General features: G+C 44.5%; 1 protein-coding gene across 1 annotated transcript in view; it reads right to left on the bottom strand.

Moving 5' to 3' along the window:
- Positions 1-10,015, bottom strand: part of HS3ST3A1 (heparan sulfate-glucosamine 3-sulfotransferase 3A1) — an 89,707-nt gene extending 79,692 nt beyond the window's left edge. The window contains exon 1 of the mRNA XM_001918178.6: positions 9,417-10,015. Coding sequence (XP_001918213.5) covers positions 9,417-10,015 — 599 coding nt within the window. The remainder of the gene's footprint in view (positions 1-9,416) is intronic.
- Between the last annotated feature and the right edge of the window lie 10,309 nt (positions 10,016-20,324).

Genomic DNA, 20,324 nt, shown 5'->3' on the forward strand with positions numbered 1-20,324 from the left:
TGCCCAGTTTTCTAACTAAAGGTCCAAGACCAGAATCAAACATGTGCAGTCACCAGGGGCAGCCTCTCAATCCCCACAATCTCTGAGTCACTGATGGCTTGCTGTTTAGGCAGGAACCACACCTGGGCAATTCCATGTGAGAGCAGGACAGAATATCCTAGTGGGGAAGTGTTGGCATGCTGGACGTGTGTGGACCTGGATCCAGCACCAGTTCTATCATTTACTTGGTTATATGACCTTGGACGACTTACTTCACCTTTCTGAGTCTCTGTTTCCAGATCTATAGAGGGCACAAAGTGATAGAACCTACCTAATAATATTAATCACATTAATAAAATTATCTAGACTACATGCAGCAGTCATTCAGCATCATCCAGCACATAGTGAGGGCTCGCCAAAAGTAACTCTTATTACCTTATGTCTAAAATGATAGATCACCCAGACAGAACACAATAAGGAAACACTGGACGTGAACTATACTTTAGACCAGAGGGACCTAACAGACATACACAGAACATTCTATCCAAGAGCAGGAGAATGCACGTTCTTCTCAAGTGCACACAAAACATTCTGCAGGACAGATCACAGGCTGAGCCACAAAACAAGTACTAACAAATTTAAGAAAATTGAAATCATATCAAGTATCTTTTCCAAACACTATGGTATGAAACTGGAAATCAGAAAAAGAGAACAAACTGGAAAATTCACAAACCAACGGGTCAAAAAGGAAATCAGAAGGGAAATTTAAAGATATCTTGAAACAAAACAAAAACGGAAACACAGCATACCAAAATTTATAAGATGCATGAAAAGCAGTTCTAAGAGGGAAGTTTACAGTGACAAATGCCTACATTAAAAAAGAAAGACCTCAAATGAACAACCTAACTTCACATCTCAAGGAACTAGAAAAAGAACAAGAGAAGCCTAAAGTTAGTAGAAAGAAACAAAGATTAGTGGCAGAAATAAACGAAACAGAGACTAAAATGATAGATTTCATCAAATGTACATTCAGGGTTTTGCTATTTCAAAAAAGTTTCAAAATACATGGGGAAAAGTATATTCCAACTAAAATGGAAAAATGCCAAACAACAAATAAGGAATGGCATTAAATCACAGAAATTATTTTATCTATACAAGCATTAGTAGCCTGTCTTTGGCATGAAACAGGTTTATAAAACAGAACCAATAAAGATAAGCGAATCAACAATTAGGAGGAAATGCTGTTAACTTCTTTGAGTCTCAAGATGTAGCCGGTGTTGTGTTGTTTTGTTTTGCTTAAGTGAAAGTGTAATACGGATAAAACTATTTTTACAGGCGTTAAAAATATCAAAGGAAATGTTTTGAGGCAGATTTTCATTACTCTATTAAATCAGAATCTCAGATGCACAACTGTGTGTTTAAAAACAGAAGCAGAAAATGCCAGCATGCCACCTGGACAGGAACTTTGAGTCTGATAACGCTGGCATCCCAAGCTTAACAGTCTCAGCAGGAAGACCCACCAGGACGCCAGGTCCTGGTCCTCCAGTGCTCTGAAGATGGATTTTCTCTCTTCCTCCCTCATCCTTTAACCCCGAGATTGTTCCAGGTCTGTTTTGCACCCACGGCTGGTCTCATAAGCCACAGTGTTTAAACCAAAAGTCAGAGTCCCAGGGCAAGCAAGCAGACAGAATACTTAAGCTGGCCCGGAAAATCTGGACTGTGTTGTCATCTCAGCCATACGAAGCGTCCACAGCCACGGCCCTATCTGTTTACCCAGGAGCCAGCTTCCCAACCCCTGACAACTGTTCGTCCGATGTTGGTAGCACAAAAGCCAGATGCCCAAGTCTGATTTTCCTCTGACCCCTATTTCAGTTCTTGGTGTTTTCAAAAACCTGTCATTTACATCAAAGCTTTTGTTCTCCAGCACAAGAAGGTTTCGGTTAAGGGCAAGCAATGTTTTCTACCTTCTTCACTTTACATTTGCCGGCCGTGAAAAAGAGAAAGAAATAAAAATGAAACTGTCTCTGTGCCTGTTTCAGGGACAAGAGAGTAGGAGGGGAGCCAAGAGCCAATTTTATTATGAAATAAGCTGAGGGAAAGATCAGCATGTCTGGAAGCAACAGGTGCTGGCAGTGGAGGGGAAGCTGGCAGGCCTGGGCCGGGGGCCTTCGGAAGGAAAGGAAAGAAGAAACATGGACTAAAAGGGAGCTGGTGCAGTGGAGTATTTCAGACTGAGCCCTCATCCCTTGATACCGCAAGGCATCTCCTGCCTTCTCTCTTGAGGTTGCTGCTTTCCCTTTTGTTGTAGAATAATTTTATTTTATTTATTTAATTTTTTGAGGAAGATTAGCCCTGAGCTAACATCTGCTGCCAATCCTCCTCTTTTTGCTGAGGAAGACTGGCCCTGAGCTAATATCTGTGCCAATCTTCCTCTACTTTATATGTGGGACGCCTGCCACAGCATGGCTTGACAAGCAGTGTGTAGGTCCGCATCCAGGATCCAAACCAGCAAACCCCAGGCCACTGAAGCAGAACGTGCGAAATTAACTGCTACACCACTGGGCTGGCCCGTCCTTTTATTGTAGAATAATTTTAGATATTAAAATGTAAAAAAAAATAAAAGTACAGAGAATTCTCATATACCCCTTCACCCAGATTCCCCTAAGGTTATCATCTTACTCAACCCTAGTACAATGATCCAAACCAAGAAATTCACCTTGGTATAATACTATTAACTAAAGTACTCACACAATTCTCACCTCCCCAGCTTTTCCACGAACGCCCTTGTTGCGTTCCAGGATCCAATCAGGAGTACCACATTGCCTTTATCATTGGTGACTAGTCTTTTTACTTCCATCTGTGACAGTTCTTCAGTCTTACTTTGTTTTTCATGATCTTGACATTTTCGAGGAATAGTGGGCAGGTATTGTGCAGCTGCCCCTCCGTGCGGGTTGGTCTAACCTCTTCTCATGCTTAGCCTGGGGTATGCATTTAGGGGAAGAACACCCCCGAGGTGAGGTGCCCTCCTCTTTGCACTACACCAGGGGCACGCGACCTCCACCTTACCACCTGGATACAGTGGGGTCGGCCATGTTCCTCCACTGTAATGGTTCTATTCTTCCCTTTCCTCCTGTCTTACTTTTAACCTGATCACCATCCCACTGCACCAACCTGCCCTCTCCCCGTGCTGGACCGCGGTCCCAGCAAGGTCTCTCCGGAAGCACCTTCCTATGACACTGGCCCACGTGGGCAGGATGTTCAGTAGTGTATCTCTGGCGTGTTAAGGGTTAACAGGCTTCTGTGTGCTGCCTGTTAAGAATCCTGGGACCCTCCTCCAGAGCCTGTCCTACACAGGGAAGGAAAGAGGCTGCATTACTGATGTTGAAATAAAATCATCTGGAAGTATTTTCATTTGAAGCTGGCTTTCAGAAACAGAGGCAAAACACACTAACAAAACTAATCTGGGGCATATGGCATTCCTTTCAGTCATGTGCATTTCTAATATAAATCTCCTAATCATTTATATCTTGTTTCTCAGGTTTATGGTGAAGGCAAGTCTCTTTTATTTCTCTCCAAAGAACAGACGCCCTGCCTAAAAGAAGTGAGCTCAGGCAGAGAGGCAAAATGAAGATCATACTTGCTGTAAGTGCTACCTAAGACGATTTTTCCTCCCTTTTTAAAATTGACACTGCAAATATACTCTGATAATGATGAGCTTTTCAAGCTGTTCGGGTTCCCCGCTGACTCTCCCTCCCACTAGGTGGCGCTATGCGTCACATTCAAAGTGGGCTGCTCTCAAGAGCCCGGGCACAGGACTTTTTTTAACCTTTGCAAGAATATCACATGCCTAATGGCAAGTACTAAACTTCATTCTTAATAAACATTTCCTCTTTTCTTTTTTACATTTACTGTAATTCGACAGCTTCTGAAACAGGCAAATTGTGAACTTCTGGAATACACTCCTCAAGTGACCATAGGACACATGTAAATGTTCGAGGCATAATAGTCATGACCACATGAGTAATGCAAAAATTCAAGAGTTGCGTCACCGGAGGCAAGCAACCGGGAAGATGCTACAATGCACCAAACTCCGAATTTCGTCCGTTTCTAAGTTCTGGTTTCACATAAGGTTATTTATTAACTATATCAATATCCCTCACAGAGATTTTTAAACTGTTTCAAATTAGCAAAGGTTTTAAATGCCGACAAGCATTTTTAACACATTCCTATAAATGCAAAGACTATGGAGCTAAAATATCATTTAGGTACAATTTCCTCTGATAACATACTAACGGCATATATTTAACAAGAAACCTCATTTTCACACTTGTAACTGACCACTTAAGCAGAAACAAATTTCCAAAAAGCTTGCAGTCCAGTATCATTGGGAAACATACTAAGAAAAGACACTCTTTATCAGCCAAGTTACTATTACTTGGTGAGGGAAGACATCCCCCTACAGAGAAGCGCTGAGTATATAAAGATCCCGACCAGGCCCAGCAGTCCGACTGACGTTAATCGCAATCTGCAGTCGTCCAAATGTGTCCCTGAGAGATACGAGGCCTTTCGTTGTTTATGTCAAGTCAGTTTGTTTGCTCTGCAACACACTTATCCTGATGTGAGCATCTGGTCTATGCAAGGTCAGCTCCTGCTGTCATTAATTGCACAGGCTTATTTCATTCCCATGACCCCTCCAAAATACAAATTTGGCACATATTCTTCCTGGCCAATTAACAGACTTATTTATATGAGACAAATATTTTGGCCAGAGTGTTTTCTTTTTTACAGGGCAGGCAGGAGATTACAATATTGTGGAAATTTTTCACTCATAGATGGCTATGCATTTCACATAAAATACATCAGCATGTTATAAATCTCATCGTTATAAAGGAATATTCACTCACACAAGGTATTCCAATTCCAGGCTATGCCATACGTGGTTTGTTGTTGTAGTTGTTGTTTTTAATGCCTGGACTCAACAGTCCTAAAGCCTGATCCCTACCCTGGGTGTCTGAGTATCGCTCAGAAGTTCCCCCAACCACTTAACAACTTTTCTGCTATAAATTCCATCACTTTCCCCACCTACTGGGTGTCCGCTCTCACACGCACGTGCACGCGGGTGTGCACATACACACACAGGAACTAGACTATCTCACTTGTACGGCTGGAGCACTAGTATGCAGAGATGAGACCAGACATTCAGAGAACAAAATGACAGCACCGTGGCTTTCCAAAGGGGCTACTTGCAACCTCTCAGTGGATGGAGAGCGTCCAGTCACTGAGAGCTCCCGTGAAGTATATTTAGGAGAGAAATTATGCCCTCTCCCCCTGGACAGACTTGCACCCTAGACTCTGAGTCCAAAGCAAATTCTCCCCACTCTCCTCCTACCCCTCGTCCCTTCCCAGTCCTTAACTCTGCTGGAAGCACAGAGGAGCCTCTCTGGACCCAAGTCCTTATGACCTTGCACGGGTGGCCAGACTCTGCAGCTCCCTTGGCTCAAATTTCATTTCCAACCCTTCACGCAGAAGGGCCTTGTGGCTCAGGAGGGTGGGAAACAGCCCACGGAGGTCCTCTGCAGCTGCTCCCAGCTGCTCCGAGATGCCGGTCTCTCCTGAGAGGAAGCGAAAGCTCCTCTGTTCAGTTTGCCTCCCTGGTGGACTTGAAACAGGCAATGGTCATAAGAGGCCAGAAAACTCCAAATGCCGATGAAGCCAGGGGAGAACTAACTCCTAAACTGCAAGTTGAGTAATCTTTGATCTTCCTGGATGCTGTAGAGTAAAATAATTTAAATGATACTGATCTCTGCTGAAATTGTCCAGTCTTACTTAAGAAAATGAATCAAAACATAGGAAATAGATGGACTAGTAGAAGAGAGTGGATAATGAATACTTACTATCTTGTCCTGAAACACAGTATGAAAGTATCACAGAAACCAAACGGCTATATAACATTTATATAACCAAACATATAAACGTGTGTCGTGTGTGTATACACATGTTTTTAATACATACTTAAGTGCACACACATCTTTACTTCATAAATAGGTATCTTTCGTCTTAGGAGAAAAACCCCACACTTTCTAGTGGCTACAGATCTACACAGGCAGAGAGAGCGCCTTCTTATTAAATTCTAAGCTCACCTGCTCTGGAACTACAGTAGAGGCATTCGACCTTGACTTCCAGAAAAGATCTCAAAGTTTTGAAGCTAATGAAACAATTCCCCACTTTCCTTTATGAACTCACCACACACACAATGGAAATGGAGACTGTTCATCGCAAAGGATTGTTTGCCTATGACATGCAAGCCACAGACACGTGTTGCACTGATATCACATCTGCGAAATTCAGTCGTGTGGAATGTTTTTTAAACTCCATCAGAGCGTAGTTCCATACCCAGGAGACTCCACCGAAGCATCCTAAATTATCACTAACAAATTTCCTGGCATATCAAAATTTGCCTTTGTTTTATCTATTTTAGAGTAATAGTAGGAAGCTTTAAATCAATCAGAATAATTTCCTTTATAGAGATTTTGAATAAGTTCATTTTCTTTGCATTTACTCCTACAAATTTGTTCGAATGCAGACACTGTTGATTACACTATTCTTAGGATGCAGTTTATAAGTACTTTATTTTTTTTTTTCCAAGCGAGAGAAATTTACTGACACATCCCAGCAACAGGAGTTTCTAACTCAAACTCATTCTCCAAGGGATTTTCTTCAAACTTCCTAATAGCAACAGAATTCTCCCTTTGTCGGGACAGTAGGGGGCGCTGTCACAACAAACTATTATGGCAAACCGAGCGATTTCACCAGGCAAAACAACAAGGCTAGACATTTATGATTCTCCCATGTGAGTGAGCATCTTAAAAATATTATACAGGTTTTTCTCTTTCATGATTCACTTGAAGCTGCAAATACTGGGATTTTCTTTCTGTTCCTCTATATGTGTGAGAGTGTGTGTGTCTGTGTGTGTGTGGTCAATAAGAGTGTGGCAGAAATTTTATATTACAAATTTGGGGCTGACTCAAGAAGGTCTAACCAAATCTCTTACTCTAAAATATTGGCCAAATACAAGCGGCTAAAATTCACTGAATAGTTAACTGGCATTTTGTGTGGGGAATTTCTTTTTCATAGTTAAGTTTTCAGTCTTTCTCACAAACATCAAACTCCAAGTTCAGAGCCAAGATGAAAGACAACTGTGGCAAAATTTCATTAAATAATCGCATAATCCAGGCTCCATAAGTTGGATTTTTTTAATGAGTTTTCTATGTAATTGAGTTAAACTTAAATTTATGCATCCAATAAAAAACCACTGCAAATGGTAAAACAAAGACATTGCCCCGACACTTAGAAAATTAAATTCACCAAACCATGAAGTCTACCGTGCAATGATTTTTGTAACCACCATAAATTGCTTTATGGAACTCCTCTGCTGGAGTAAACAATCCAGGGAGAGATTTACTTCACGGCATGCATCCAGTTTCCAAACGAGAGAGAGGCCTAAATGTTTATGATTCTCTCTCTTTTTTCTTTTCTTTCTTTTTTTTTTAATACTTGTGTTTCCAGTTACCTTGAAACCTTCCTTCTCTTACACGGGCTCAGAATGGTCTACGGAAAATAAGATCCAGGTCTGTAGATATACTGTGCCCTCAAATACTCAATTTCTGGAATAAGAAGAAACAATCCTACTTTGTGGAAATAAAATCTAAATGGCAAAATGAAAATAAAGGGTTTTAGTACTAAATATTTCACCATATTTTACAGCACCTCAGAGCCCAACATTGTCTCAGATGTTTCAGGCAGTCGGCTTGAAACGTGTTCCCTTACAGCACAGGACCAGGCCGAATGCAACGCAAACTGCTCTAGATAAGAGTTTTAGGGGTCTTTAATCACTTCTTTCTTGTGTCCTTGATGGAAAAAACAGAGCTGCCTTTGTGCTAAAAAGAAGGACCTGTTGTTTCCAGATTCAACAGGTCATTTTTATAAGAACTTCCCAGAGGATACAACACAAATGACAGAAACACAAGGGAATTTTTTAAGTGGCTGATGATTTTAAATGATATATATTCTATATTAAGGGAAGGTTGTTTGTTTTTCTTTCCAACAAACGGAAAGTTACTGTTTGAAAAGAGTTTAATGCTTGGAATTTGACTTTTAGGACCAAATGTTTTCTCACAAGTTAAGTTACTGTCAATTTGGCTCCTGAAATTAATCTGAGGGTGTGCTTGACCCCTCGAGTAAATAAACTTGTCAGATCATGTCCATTTCTGTTTCTGGGGTGAATAGTTAATTTAGCGGGCTTTTGAAATATATCTAAATGGTGTTGTAACTTTTGTAATATTGTTTCAGTTAAAATAACAAGGAGAACGCATACTTAATGAACAAGATAAAACTTTATAAAATGGAAAATTCTGGCAACACGATTTTTCCTTGTTCTCGCAGAAAAGAAAAGAGGCCAAGACTATATAGGAAATAAAATCCAGGTGACGCTAGGATTTATTAGACTTTGGCTGATTCTATTATTAAAGGTGGTCTGAATTTGAGAAGACTGGCAAATTCAAGATTAAGATCTAAATCAGACTTGTTTCCTAAACAGTATTAGGAGGGTTTTCTACAATGTAACCAGTGTCCCTATTTTCTTCCCTTTTTCTTCCTAAAAATGGCTACCTCATTTGCAAAGATAATTGTTTGAAGGTCTTTAGAAGTTTCTGCCAGTCCAGAGACAAAAGGTGCCCTTCCCAATAAATACACAAAGCACTTTAGAAAACTCACTCCTCGCCCCAAACAAAAGTTATTGCCAAGGAAGCCTTCTTTCAAACACGGAGACTGGCTGCTGGCACTTGCTCAGACGTATATTTCCCAACTACTGAGGCTCTGGTTCCTGACACTTTTACTAAGTCTCTATATTACTTACCACCTAGGACAATTATCTGGCAGAGGGTCAAGGGAAATAAATACCTGCTGGCAAAGACTGCATTAACCACAGGGAATTGCCCAGAAGATAAAGAAGACGTGAAAACAGGCTTCCTTGGGAGAGGGACCGACTAGGTTACAAACCTAATAATTCATGAGCAGGTTTCTAACTTCGAAGGAACTTTTCTTTAGCTAACAACATGGATACTTTCTCAGAGCAGGAAAAAAAAAGACAAGATTGGCTATTCGGGGGGAAAGGGAATGCCATGGACTAAAGAAAAAATTAAGGCCAAAATTTCCAGCCCACTCCTTCCCTCAACATCCACCTCCCTGGAAAGAGAAGGCACGGTGGGGAAGGAGACCCCTCAACCTAAGGACAACTGCTGATGACCTTTTGCCTTCCGCATGAAACGAAGGGAGGTGAACTGGGGGTCATCACCGGCGCCCTCAAGCCCACCTCCCACCTGAGCCGGCCCACCGCCGCCCGCTCTGGCTGCCTCCGCCTGCGCCCCGCGCCAGCTCACCGGTACCAGGCGAGGCCCTTGTCGTAGCTGCGGTCGAAGAAGTGGGGCTCGGCGCCCACGGCGCGCACGTCGGGGTGCACGCGCAGGAACTCCAGCAGCGCCCGCGTGCCGCCCTTCTTCACTCCGATGATGATGGCCTGTGGCAGCTGCTTGCTGCCTTCGTCCAGCAGCAGGGCCAGGGTCCCCGGCGGGGCCTCCGCCACGCTGCTCCCGGCCCCGGAGCCGCCAGGAGCCCCGGCCAGGCCGGGGGTCTCCTCTTCCCAGGCAGCCTCCTCGCCGTCGCCGCGCGGCGCGGGCGGCCGGCGACTCCGCCACTGCTGCAGCTGCAGGAGGCGCTTTCTTTGCGCCGCCGCGGGCCACACCGCCAGCTCCCTCGGGCCTCCGGCCAGGACGCCGGGACTCGGGGTCCCCGCCTCCTCGCCGCCGCCCGACAGCCCCACGACGGGGCCCGACAGGGTCTGGCAGCGCTCGGCCAGGCAGTAGAAAACGTAAAGGGACGTGAGCAGGGAGCAGAGCATCAGCAAGAACTTCCGGAAGATGCTGCGGGACAGCGGCTCGGCCGAGGTTGGGTGGGCGCCGGCCGGGCCCGGAGGGGCCATCCTAGCCGGAGGCGACGTCGGGCAGCGCGCGGGCCATGCTAGGCCGGGACCCTGCCAGGTGCCCTGACATCCTCCAGGAGGGCCTGCGCGCTGGACGGAGGCCGCATCGCCCGTGCGTCCCTGCGGCGTGCGAGCTGCCCGGGGAGGCGGCAGCCGGGGCTCCTAGGGAAGAGGAGCGCCGGGAGCCCCGCGCGGGATCCCTGCCTCCGGTCGAGGGGGTGGGAAGGGGGACGTGGTGCCGTGCTTAAGAAACCATCGTCTTAAGAGTCGCCCAAGTTCTGAGTCTTGGGGCAGTGCTCGGCGCCCCAGTTCCCTGAGAGTCGCCGGAATGGGGGTCTTGGCGACGACGGCGAAGGCGAGCGTCTCAGCCCCGGCCCCAGCGGCCTCTCGGCGCGGATGTCCGCTCAGCGATCGTGCATCCCTCGCTCGTCCCGGGGCGGGCACGCGCGGCTCCGGGGCCGCTGAGCTCCGTGCGCTCCAGACAGCGGCGAGAGGCGGTGCCTCTCTGTTTCCTCGGCCCCCCTGCCCGCCGGGGCGCGCCCTCCGGCCCTGGTATGAGGTCCCCCGGAGTCCCTCTGCCCGAGCGGGAGCCAGCAGGCCCGCGCCGAGCCGTCCACCCTCTTCGTGCGCGCCCGGCTGCTCCAAACTGCTCTCGGGCCCCACCTGTGAGCGGCGTGGCGGAGCCGGGGTGCGCGGGACCTGTCAGCGGCCGCGGCCACTGTGCTCGCAGGCGCTCCCCTGCCGCCTCCCTGGCCGCCGCCGCCGCCGCCACACGTGGGGCGCCAGGGGCTGCAAACTTGGCGGTGACGTCAACGGCCCGGGCTGGACCAGCCCCCGGACAAGCGCAGCTGGGCAGGCGGGGTGGGATGGAGAAAAGGTGGCGCGGACCCCGCAGCGGCAGTCCAATGACATCGGAGAGGGCGGGGGCGACAGGGGCGACGCCCCTTCCCCACTCCGCCCTCTCCCGCCCCACAGCCCCGCGGGCAGCCTCGCCCCCTTCGAGCCGAGCGGGGAGCTCCGGCGGCTCCCGGGTCGCCTGACTGACAGCGAGGGCCGGCCGGATCCCCGGGGGCCTGACTTCCACCCAGCGAGCTGCTCACTGGATCGGGGGCTCCCAAACCTCTCCACCTCCGCTCAGCTCTTCGCAGCCCTGGTCCCCTCCAAGTCCCCTGCGCTCTGCTTCCCTCCCGCCTCCCTCGCTACATCCTTCCCCGCCCCCCGCCACCTCCTGGAACCTTCGGAAGTTTTGTTGGCCGCAGTTCCCAGCAGCGCGATGCGTGCCACGCCCCCATCTGTCGGGGGCGAACGGAATTCCTTCGCAACAGCTTTGACTCCCACCTAGTCCACTGTCCACGCCGGGCCCTCGAGCGAAGCCTTCTCTCCCCGCCAGCAGTATTTTCCCCCTTTGATTGTTTTCCTTTATATTAGCTTAAGATGATCGAGAGTTCTCTAGGACCTAGAAAGGAACAGCCTCTTAGGAAATAAGTCAATAAATAAAGCAAGGGGAGAAATTAAGATGAAAAAATATATATCAGCTTCGACTCCAAATCCACATGCCCAGTTTTTGAAGAAGGAAATTTTTTCTTAAATGTTTGTGTTTGTGTGTGTGTGTGTGTGTGTGTGCGCGCGCGCGCGCGCGTCCCGGGAACGGAGTTAAATAACCTTTCATAAACAGCGGTTTCCTCTTTCTCCTGCCTCCCCTGACCCTGTATCCTCTAAATGCGCTCCTCAGACAGCGGGTCAGGAAGGGCTCCATATCGCCTTGCTGTTTAATGGAGGGAGGTGGCCCGGGGAACCTGCAGGAGGTGGTTTTTCATTCCAGTCCGATTTGTTCCTATTTCTTGGCTTCCTTGTCTCGGCAGGACGCCCCGCAATGTGGGCGGTAGCCTGGCCGTCTCACACCAACTCCTGTCGGCTGTGGAGGCAGCTTTCTGGGCCCACCGTGGATGCTGACCAGGGCCCGCAGCAGGCCTGGCGCCCGGGATGCAGGACACTCACTGGGAATTCCCGCTGCCCAGTGTTGGGACTTCAAACTTTCCTCTCGCTTGCCTTCCTGGGTGCACTCGATTTGGCCACGGAGGAGGAAATCAGGGAAGTCCTTCTTAACCTTCCAAAGGGGAGCGAGTGGTGGTCGTAACTCGGTGCTTGGGCGGAAGTGGTGTATTTATGCCCTGCTGGATAAATACTCAGTGCTGGGCATGGTTTTATGTTTATAAAGTACCAATCTCAACCTAGTCTACAAAGCAGCGAAGAGCTTATTGGATTCTGATGCCGATGCCGTAAAGCAATGGGTTTTCACAAGGACGAACAGCAAGTGCTGCCAAGCTCTAAGTAAGGCCTCTTCGTGTTCTAAAATTGGATATCGACAAACCAGTAGAGGTTTAATACTTACTTGAACTTTAAAATCTTTTAAAGTTTTTCTCTGGGTATTTCAGTCTGATTTGCAGAAGGAAGACACAAAAACAAAGACCATTTTAGAGTTATTCTGACCGCATATGCAATCCCGTAAATGCTTACAAACACGCCTCGGTTTCCTCATCTGGAAAATGGCAGTCTCCAAGTTTCCTTCTAGCTCCAAAACAATAGGATATTGTGCATGATAATTTCACTGAGCATAGGGATTTCCTTTATGTGGGTATTAACATCCACGCTGTGTAGGAGACCTGGTTCTCAGGACCACTCACAATATCCAGGGCCTTTCTCGTCATTAGAAATAAAATAAGAGCCACAATATGAGCCTCATAGGTCACTTAAAATTTCCAGTAGCCATCTTAAAAAAGGTAAAAAGAAGCAGGTAAAATTAGTTTTAGTAATATATCTAATGTGCCTAAAAATGTGATTTTAATGTATAGACAATATAAAAATTATTGAGGTCATTTATATTCTTTCCTTTCACACCAGGTCTTTGAAATCTAGTGTGCATTTTACACTTCCAGTACTTCTGTATTGGGACGAGTTTCAAATGCTCAGTACCCACATGTGGCTGGTGGCTACCACACTGGACAGCATAGAGGGGGGTGCTGCTTTTGATGAGAGGGGTGTGTCTGTCAGAGTCCCAACGGAAACAGCACATTCAAATTGGGATAATTCTTGGAGGGATTATTTAAAAAAGACTTGTTTACAAAAGAGTGGAACAGCCAAAGGCTCAGGCATACTGCGATGATCCTGGGCTAGTGGTATTGGGCTGTTGCCACCTTTAAATCTAAAGGAATGAGGGAGAGGAGAGGTTCTCAAAACCTAGGAGGAAAAAGTCATCCAGAGATGACTTGAGAGAAGTCATCTTGAGAGAAGCAGCGAGCTTTGTTGGTGGGACACAGGCCACCCAAGGCAATCTCTCAGGGAAAGGTTCCAGGAAAGATTCTTGACAAAACAATAGGGGACGGGTATATGGCGTTGTGTCTAATCATGGAAAAAATCAAGAAGACTGATTAAAGTCTCATGATGACATTAGTTACAGTCGCACTCCACAGCCCTTTAGAAAGTGCTTCCTTTCATCCATTCCGATGCATTTATTAGACGAAACCAGTCATAGCTAATCATTACTATGGTGCTTTGAAGGGAAAAGATAGCTACCAAATGACTAACAAGTGCTATGGCCTTTGTTGCAGTTTCTTCTTGCTTCTTCCTCTCTGTTTGTCATTCCGTGTTAAAGCATATAGCCACCCCTTAAAAGCGGTGAGGTTCTGCCGGGAAAGCTCTTGCTCTCGTAGAAGGCGGTCTCGTCCTCAGTGGTGAAACAGGTGAGATGGATGTTCACAGACCTCCAGCTTTCTTCTCGGGACCTTCTCTCCCCTCAGTGCGTGCCCACTCCTGCTCCACTGTCCTCACCCCGTGTCCTCAGGGCCTCCTGCCCCCAGACCCTTCCCACCCCTGATATTATACACCCATCCACGCTACTGCACAAAAGACTGCTTATCTTCCCTCAGACCCCACCCACAGAGGGCTGACAGTTTAAAGTAAGGAGTATTTTAAAAAATGACTCTCTCCTACCTGTCCTGGAATCAATAACTCATGCTTATTTAAAACACTTGACATACAACAAAGTATAAAAAATAAAACAACACAAATACACTCAAAATGTCAAATTTCATTGCCCAGAGATGATCATGATTAATATACTGATTAGTTTCCTTTAAAGTTATATATATATATTCACACACACAGTATATATCACAATATATAATATCATAAATATACATTATAATATATAATGTCAAATATATTTTATATAATTTATAATTTATATAAAACTATAATTTATGTATACTATATCATTAATAATATATAAAATAATTTTTTATGTATTAAAGTTATATATAATTTTTGTTTGTTTACTGAGTTCATAATAGTTTACATCAATGTGAGATTTCAGTTGTACATTATTTCTTGTCCGTCATCACATAAGTGCTCCGCTTCATCCCCTGTGCCCACCCCCTGTCCCCCTTCCTCTGGTAACCACTGACATGTTCTCTTTGTCTATGTGTTTGTTTATCTTCCACATATGAGTAGAATCATGTGGTGCTTGTCTTTCTCAGTCTGGCTTATTTCACTTAACATAATACCCTCAAGGTCCATCCATGCTGTTGCAAATGGGATGATTTTGTCTTTTTTATGGCTGAGTAGTATTCCATTGTGTGTGTGTGTGTGTATATATATATATATATATATCACATCTTCTTTATCCAATCATCGATTGATGGGCACTTGTATTGTTTCCATATCTTGGCTATTGTGAACAGTGCTGCAATGAACATAGGGGTGCATATGTTACTTTGGATTGTTGATTTCAAGTTGTTTGGGTAGATACTCAGTAGTGGGATAGCTGGGTCATATGCTATTTCTATTTTTAGTTTTTTGAGGAATCTCCATACTGTTTTCCATGTGACTGAACCAGTTTGCACTCCCACCAGCAGTGTATGAGAGTTCCCTTTTCTCCACACCCTCTCCAACATTTATTATTTTTAGTCTTAGTGATCATAGCCATTTTAACAGGTAGTTTTATGGTTTGAAAACTTATCTTCAAGTCTTTGATCCATTTTAAGCTTATTTTTGTGTATGGCATGAAATAATGGTCTACTTTCATTCTTTCGCAAGTAGTTGTCCAGATTTCCCAACACCATTTATTGAAGACGCTATCTTTTCTGCATTATGTGTTCTTGGCACCTTTGTCGAAGATTAGCTGTCCATAGACGTGCGGTTTTATTTCTGGGCTTTCAGTTCTGGTCCGTTGATCTGTGTTCCTGTCTATGTACCAGTACCACGCTGTTTTGATTACTATGGTTTTGTAGTACATTTTGAAGTCAAGGATTGTGATGCCTCCAGCTTTGTTCTTTTTTCTCAGGATTGTTTTAGCAATTCGGGATCCTTGGTTGCCCCATATGAATTTTAGGATTCTTTGTTCTATTTCTGTGAAGAATGTCATTGGGATTCTGGTTGGGATTGCATGGAATCTGTAGATTGTTTTGGGTAGTATGGACATTTTAACTATGTTTATTCTTCTAATCCATATGCATGGAATCTCTTTCCATTTCTTTTTGTCATCATCTATTTCTTTCAACAATGTCTTACAGTTTTCATTGTATAAGTCCTTCACCTCCTTGGTTAAATTTATTCCTAGGTACTTTATTCTTTTTGTCACTGTTGTTAATGGAATTATATTCTTGAGTTTGCTTCTATAAGTTTGTTATTAGAGTATAGAAATGCAACTGATTTTTGTAAGTTTAGTTTTTAACCCTGCAACTTTACTTTCATTGTTGATTATTTCTAATAGTTTTCCAATGGAATCTTTAGAGTTTTCTATATATAAGATCATGTTATCTGCAAACAGTGAGAGTTTCACTTCTTCACTCCCTATTTGGATTCCTTTTCTTCCTTTCTCTTGCCTAATTGCTCTGGCCAAAACCTCCAGTACTATATTGAATAACAGTGGTGAGAGTGGGCATCCTTGTCTTGTTCCTGTTCTCGGGGATGGTGTTCAGTTTCTCCTCATTGAGTATGATGTCGGCTGTTGGGTAATTTATATATGCATTTATTATAATATCTATAATTTATATATAAAGTTATATATATGAAATTATATATATATCCATCTATAGAGAGATAAATAGATATAGAGATAAATATTTTTTAAAAAGACTTAAGACTTTCTAGAAGTGTGGAGAACCTGGAGAGCATTCTTTGGGCACCTGTATTAATGAGCATAATTGATGTGTGTGGCCTCATAAATGGTTCTGTTCAAAGAATGTAGGGTGCTTTACTGGACCTTTTTTACTTCCACTTACCCCAGAAGACAAACGAATCTAAGAAATAACACTATGGCCCTCCACTGCCCTGTTCTTTTCTTGTCTGTTCCTCACTTTCATCCTTGCCTCCATCTCCTGCCAGGGCACCACTGGTCAAACCAGTGTGGAAGCCAGAGAGCTGGGGAACCCATTCATGTAATACAGCCAGGTTCGCCTCCTGGAGCTGGAGCAGGGGCAGGGGGTAAAATGGCTTTGGGAGAGCAAACAGACTATGTCCTGAATATGGTGAAATACAGGTCTTCAGAGCTTATCATCTTAATGAGACAAAACAAGTACACATTCCTTAGAATGCAAAATTGCATTGTGTTCAACTGAAATGCCAAATGTTGTACCAAATATTCATCAGATTCACATTCAGTTCCCAGATGTGCCCTGTCTTTTCCTGTCCCAGGGCACATGGTATTTCTTCCTAGAATGTGCACCCCCTACATCCTACAGATAGCGCAAAACACATCTTCAAGGATGCCTTCCCTGTCCACCCCCTGCCCCTGGTTTGATCAAGTCCCCTGGTCCAGATTCTCAAAGTTCCAAGAAGTTTTCCTTACAGACTTTATGAAGGTTTGTAATGTTATAGGTGTGTGGTTCTGTCTATGCTTCCCTCTTAGACTGTAAGCACTCCAAGGGGCCCAAGACCATTGCTCAGTAGTGTAGGGAAGGAAGACATTTCCTCTACCCTCTCTGGGTTCGTCTGGCTGGAGAACGAATTAAATTCACATGAGACAGAATAGCAGGAGAAAATTAAACAAAGCTTTATAACATGTATACATGGGAGGCTCAGGCAAGCTGAGCAACTCGCCAAAATGGCTGAAGCCCCCACCTTAAATATCATATCCAGCTAACGACAAAGGAGGATGGTAGGGATGGGGGGAGTCAGTTACAGGAGGTTACCAGAAACAGGAATAAGATTATTATGCAGATTTAAGTCCTTCCCTTTGGCATTGATTAAGAGTTTCTAGAGATAAAGTCATCCCCTTTCTTCTTCCTGGTGCAGAGAGGGAGGTCTCTTTACAGATGGAGATCTCCTTTACAATGTAAATGTTTCTTAACAAAGGGCAAGCAAGTTCCACTCCTCAGAGCCTCCCTCCCCATCCCAGTTTATCAAAGCAACCAGCCCCAAATAATCATGCCAAAGAGACATATCTTGGGGTGGCAATTCCAGGCCCCCACAGTAGTACATCTGGAACATCTAGCATATTACCTGGTGCAAGGAGATGCCCAGTAAAGACTTGTTGATTAACTAATGACCCTAGAGAAGATTTGGGGGCTGGGCGGGGGGTGGGACTAAAAGTTCCAATCCTCTGATCACATGGCTGGTTCTTCTGGCAACCAGCCCCCAACCTTAGGTGGAGTCCAAAAGTCACCTTCATTAACATAAGAAGACACCTTTGTAACTCTCAACACCGTAGGAATGTCCAAGGGTTTGGGGAGCTGTGAGCCAGGAACTGTGGACCAAGACCAAAATTATATGAGAAATATATTTTGGTCATCTGAGTGATCAAATATATATTTCTTGTAAATCACAATATCACACTGGTGAGTATCTATAATTTTTCTCTGGCCTTCTAATAAGGGCACCTGGATTTTCCTCTGGGCAAACACTTTTCCTTATACTAATGCCATAAATCTCAATACAGCTCAACTCACCCCTAGCTTTAGATATTAGAGTAGGCTGTCTTCTAGTCCATAGGGTCTGGTTTAGAAAATGCAGGTAAATCAAGGCAGGTCCAGAGGTTCAATGGCAGGACTTTGCTAGAATTACCGGAAAAGCTGTGCTCTCTGCCCAAGGTTTGCCAGGCTGGCGGGATGGGAGCCTCAGCTGCTGGTGGCTATACTTTCCTCTGTGAAGCAAAACCTGCCTTAGGAAGAAATCAACACAGGCATGCAGAGGTGAGAGAGGGAGAGAGAGATTCCCGGGAACTTGATCTGAGATCTGGATTCCTCTCTACCTGGGGTAAATTCTGTTGTTATTTTCAAGGTTCATTGGGATTTTAGAGCAGTGTGTCTCGATTTCATCAGATCTGGTTTTCTACTCCACCATACAGGCTTTCTTGTCTGGTCAGACAATCCCACTGGTGATCTTATTAATGACCCCAGCCTGCACTGCTCATGCTCACCCTCTAAGACCTACCTGGAACCACCTGCTCTCATTTTTGGGATTGTACCTGCCTTCCTGCCCCCAGCACATCAGCCAGGCCTGAACTGTGACCACCTAACCTGACTCCAGAGAGCACAGCTCAAATTAAATTAAATTAAAATTCTGACATTTTATTTACCCTAGGAGATGTCTAACACATTACTGAATTTTTTACTACAAATCAGAATGTTTGCTTTTGAAATCTAATTGGTCACTCTCATACCCCAGATACCCCTGTTGCTTTGGATTACATGTGCACATCATTCCAATACAGTTTTTAAAGGCTTTATTATTCATGAATGGAAACCTTTTGCCTCTCTGAACTTATTTCAGTCACAGAAACATTAGGAGAATAGAAGGTTGATTCATTCATTCTTGGGATATAAAGCTACCTGGTCCCATAAACTCAGATTTGTTTATAGTCAAAACAAAGAAAAACAAAGAGACAAAAAAAGTTAGGGTCTAGGACCTTCAGACTTCAAATTCAAGTTCCTGATTTCATTAAGACAGGAATAATTAAGGCAGCATTTTAGAAAATTATTTTGAGAGCTGAAAGCTGGAAGGGTTAGAAAAGCTTGAAGTGGACAACCCAGTGGAGAAACCAGCCATGAAATCATAGAATCCCAAACTGCACTGTTGGCGGAGGTTACAAATAGAAAGAGAAAATCTAAAATATCTTACAAAGAAAGAAACATAAAACTTTGTGGCACAGTAGATAGAACACATGAGGGAAAAATAAATGTCAAAAGCTACTCCAAGTATTCCCGTTGAATTGGTCCTTTCACAGTTGGCTGGGTGTTTGTCTGCTGGTGGGTTTTTTCATCTCTCTTTGCAGTCAGGCATGCTGGTCCTTGCTCTGCATTAACTTGGGGACATGCCAGTAGCACTGGAGAGATGGAGTCCAGTGGGTAGCAGTCAAGTGGCCAAGTGGGAATGGAAGGTGGGTCAAGTCACTGTCGGAACTGAAGAGACAGCCTTAGTCACAAGTCAGCTCTCACCAAGGGATGCAGTAGGCTTGAAATGAGTTCACAGTGACTATTTTGCTCACTGTCTAAATTTTATATGATTCTTACTCATCTCATGTTGGAGCCAAACTTGTTTTCTCAATCTCAAGCGATATGACGATTAAAAATTTATTAATTTCCAAGCTGTGAGTTATTAAGAATTCAAAGAAAATAGAAAGATCACCAAGAATTCCCAAAGTAAGTGGAATTTAAGAAGGACTTTGTTGAAGAGGGAGTAAGATTTTTGCAGATAGAGATGAGCAAGGTGGTTGTTCCAGACTGAGAAACAAAACAAGAAAAAGTTATTACAAGACAATATTAAAAAGTGTTGTTACCAATATTAGTGTGCAAAACTCATAGTTGGGACAAGAAAGGATGATGAGGCAGAGAGGCTCACAAGGAGCTAATAGTCGCAAAAGCCAGGCATGTGCTGGGCATGGGGGTTGTTCCTAGCAGGTCTTACTCTGAGTAGATGCTCAGGTCTGTTCTTATCGTTTCCAGTGTATGAGGAAGAGGCCAGAGTTTCCCCAAATATAACCGTAGTCCTGGGAAATGTTTCATAACGAAGTAATCTGCGATCGAATAACCTTGGGAAACTATATCCTCTCTTGAGAATTCCTGACAAACTTTAGCATATTACAGGCTCTGAAACGACTTTTGAGGAAAGAAAACAGTTAAATTTTGCTTATTCTAATGTTTTCCAAGCTTTTTGGACCATGGACTCCCTTTACCCTTGCCCTATCCAGTAACATTCATTGTTCTGAGGAACACACGTCAAGAAATATAATCCTAAGCTTTATAGGGCTTGCTATTGTCTGAAGCTCGGAGGACCAATGTTTCCTGAGCATGCTGGAGCCTCAGCTGCATAG

The sequence above is a fragment of the Equus caballus genome, chromosome 11 (assembly GCF_041296265.1).
Source record: "Equus caballus isolate H_3958 breed thoroughbred chromosome 11, TB-T2T, whole genome shotgun sequence".
In the NCBI taxonomy this organism is placed as follows: domain Eukaryota; kingdom Metazoa; phylum Chordata; class Mammalia; order Perissodactyla; family Equidae; genus Equus; species Equus caballus.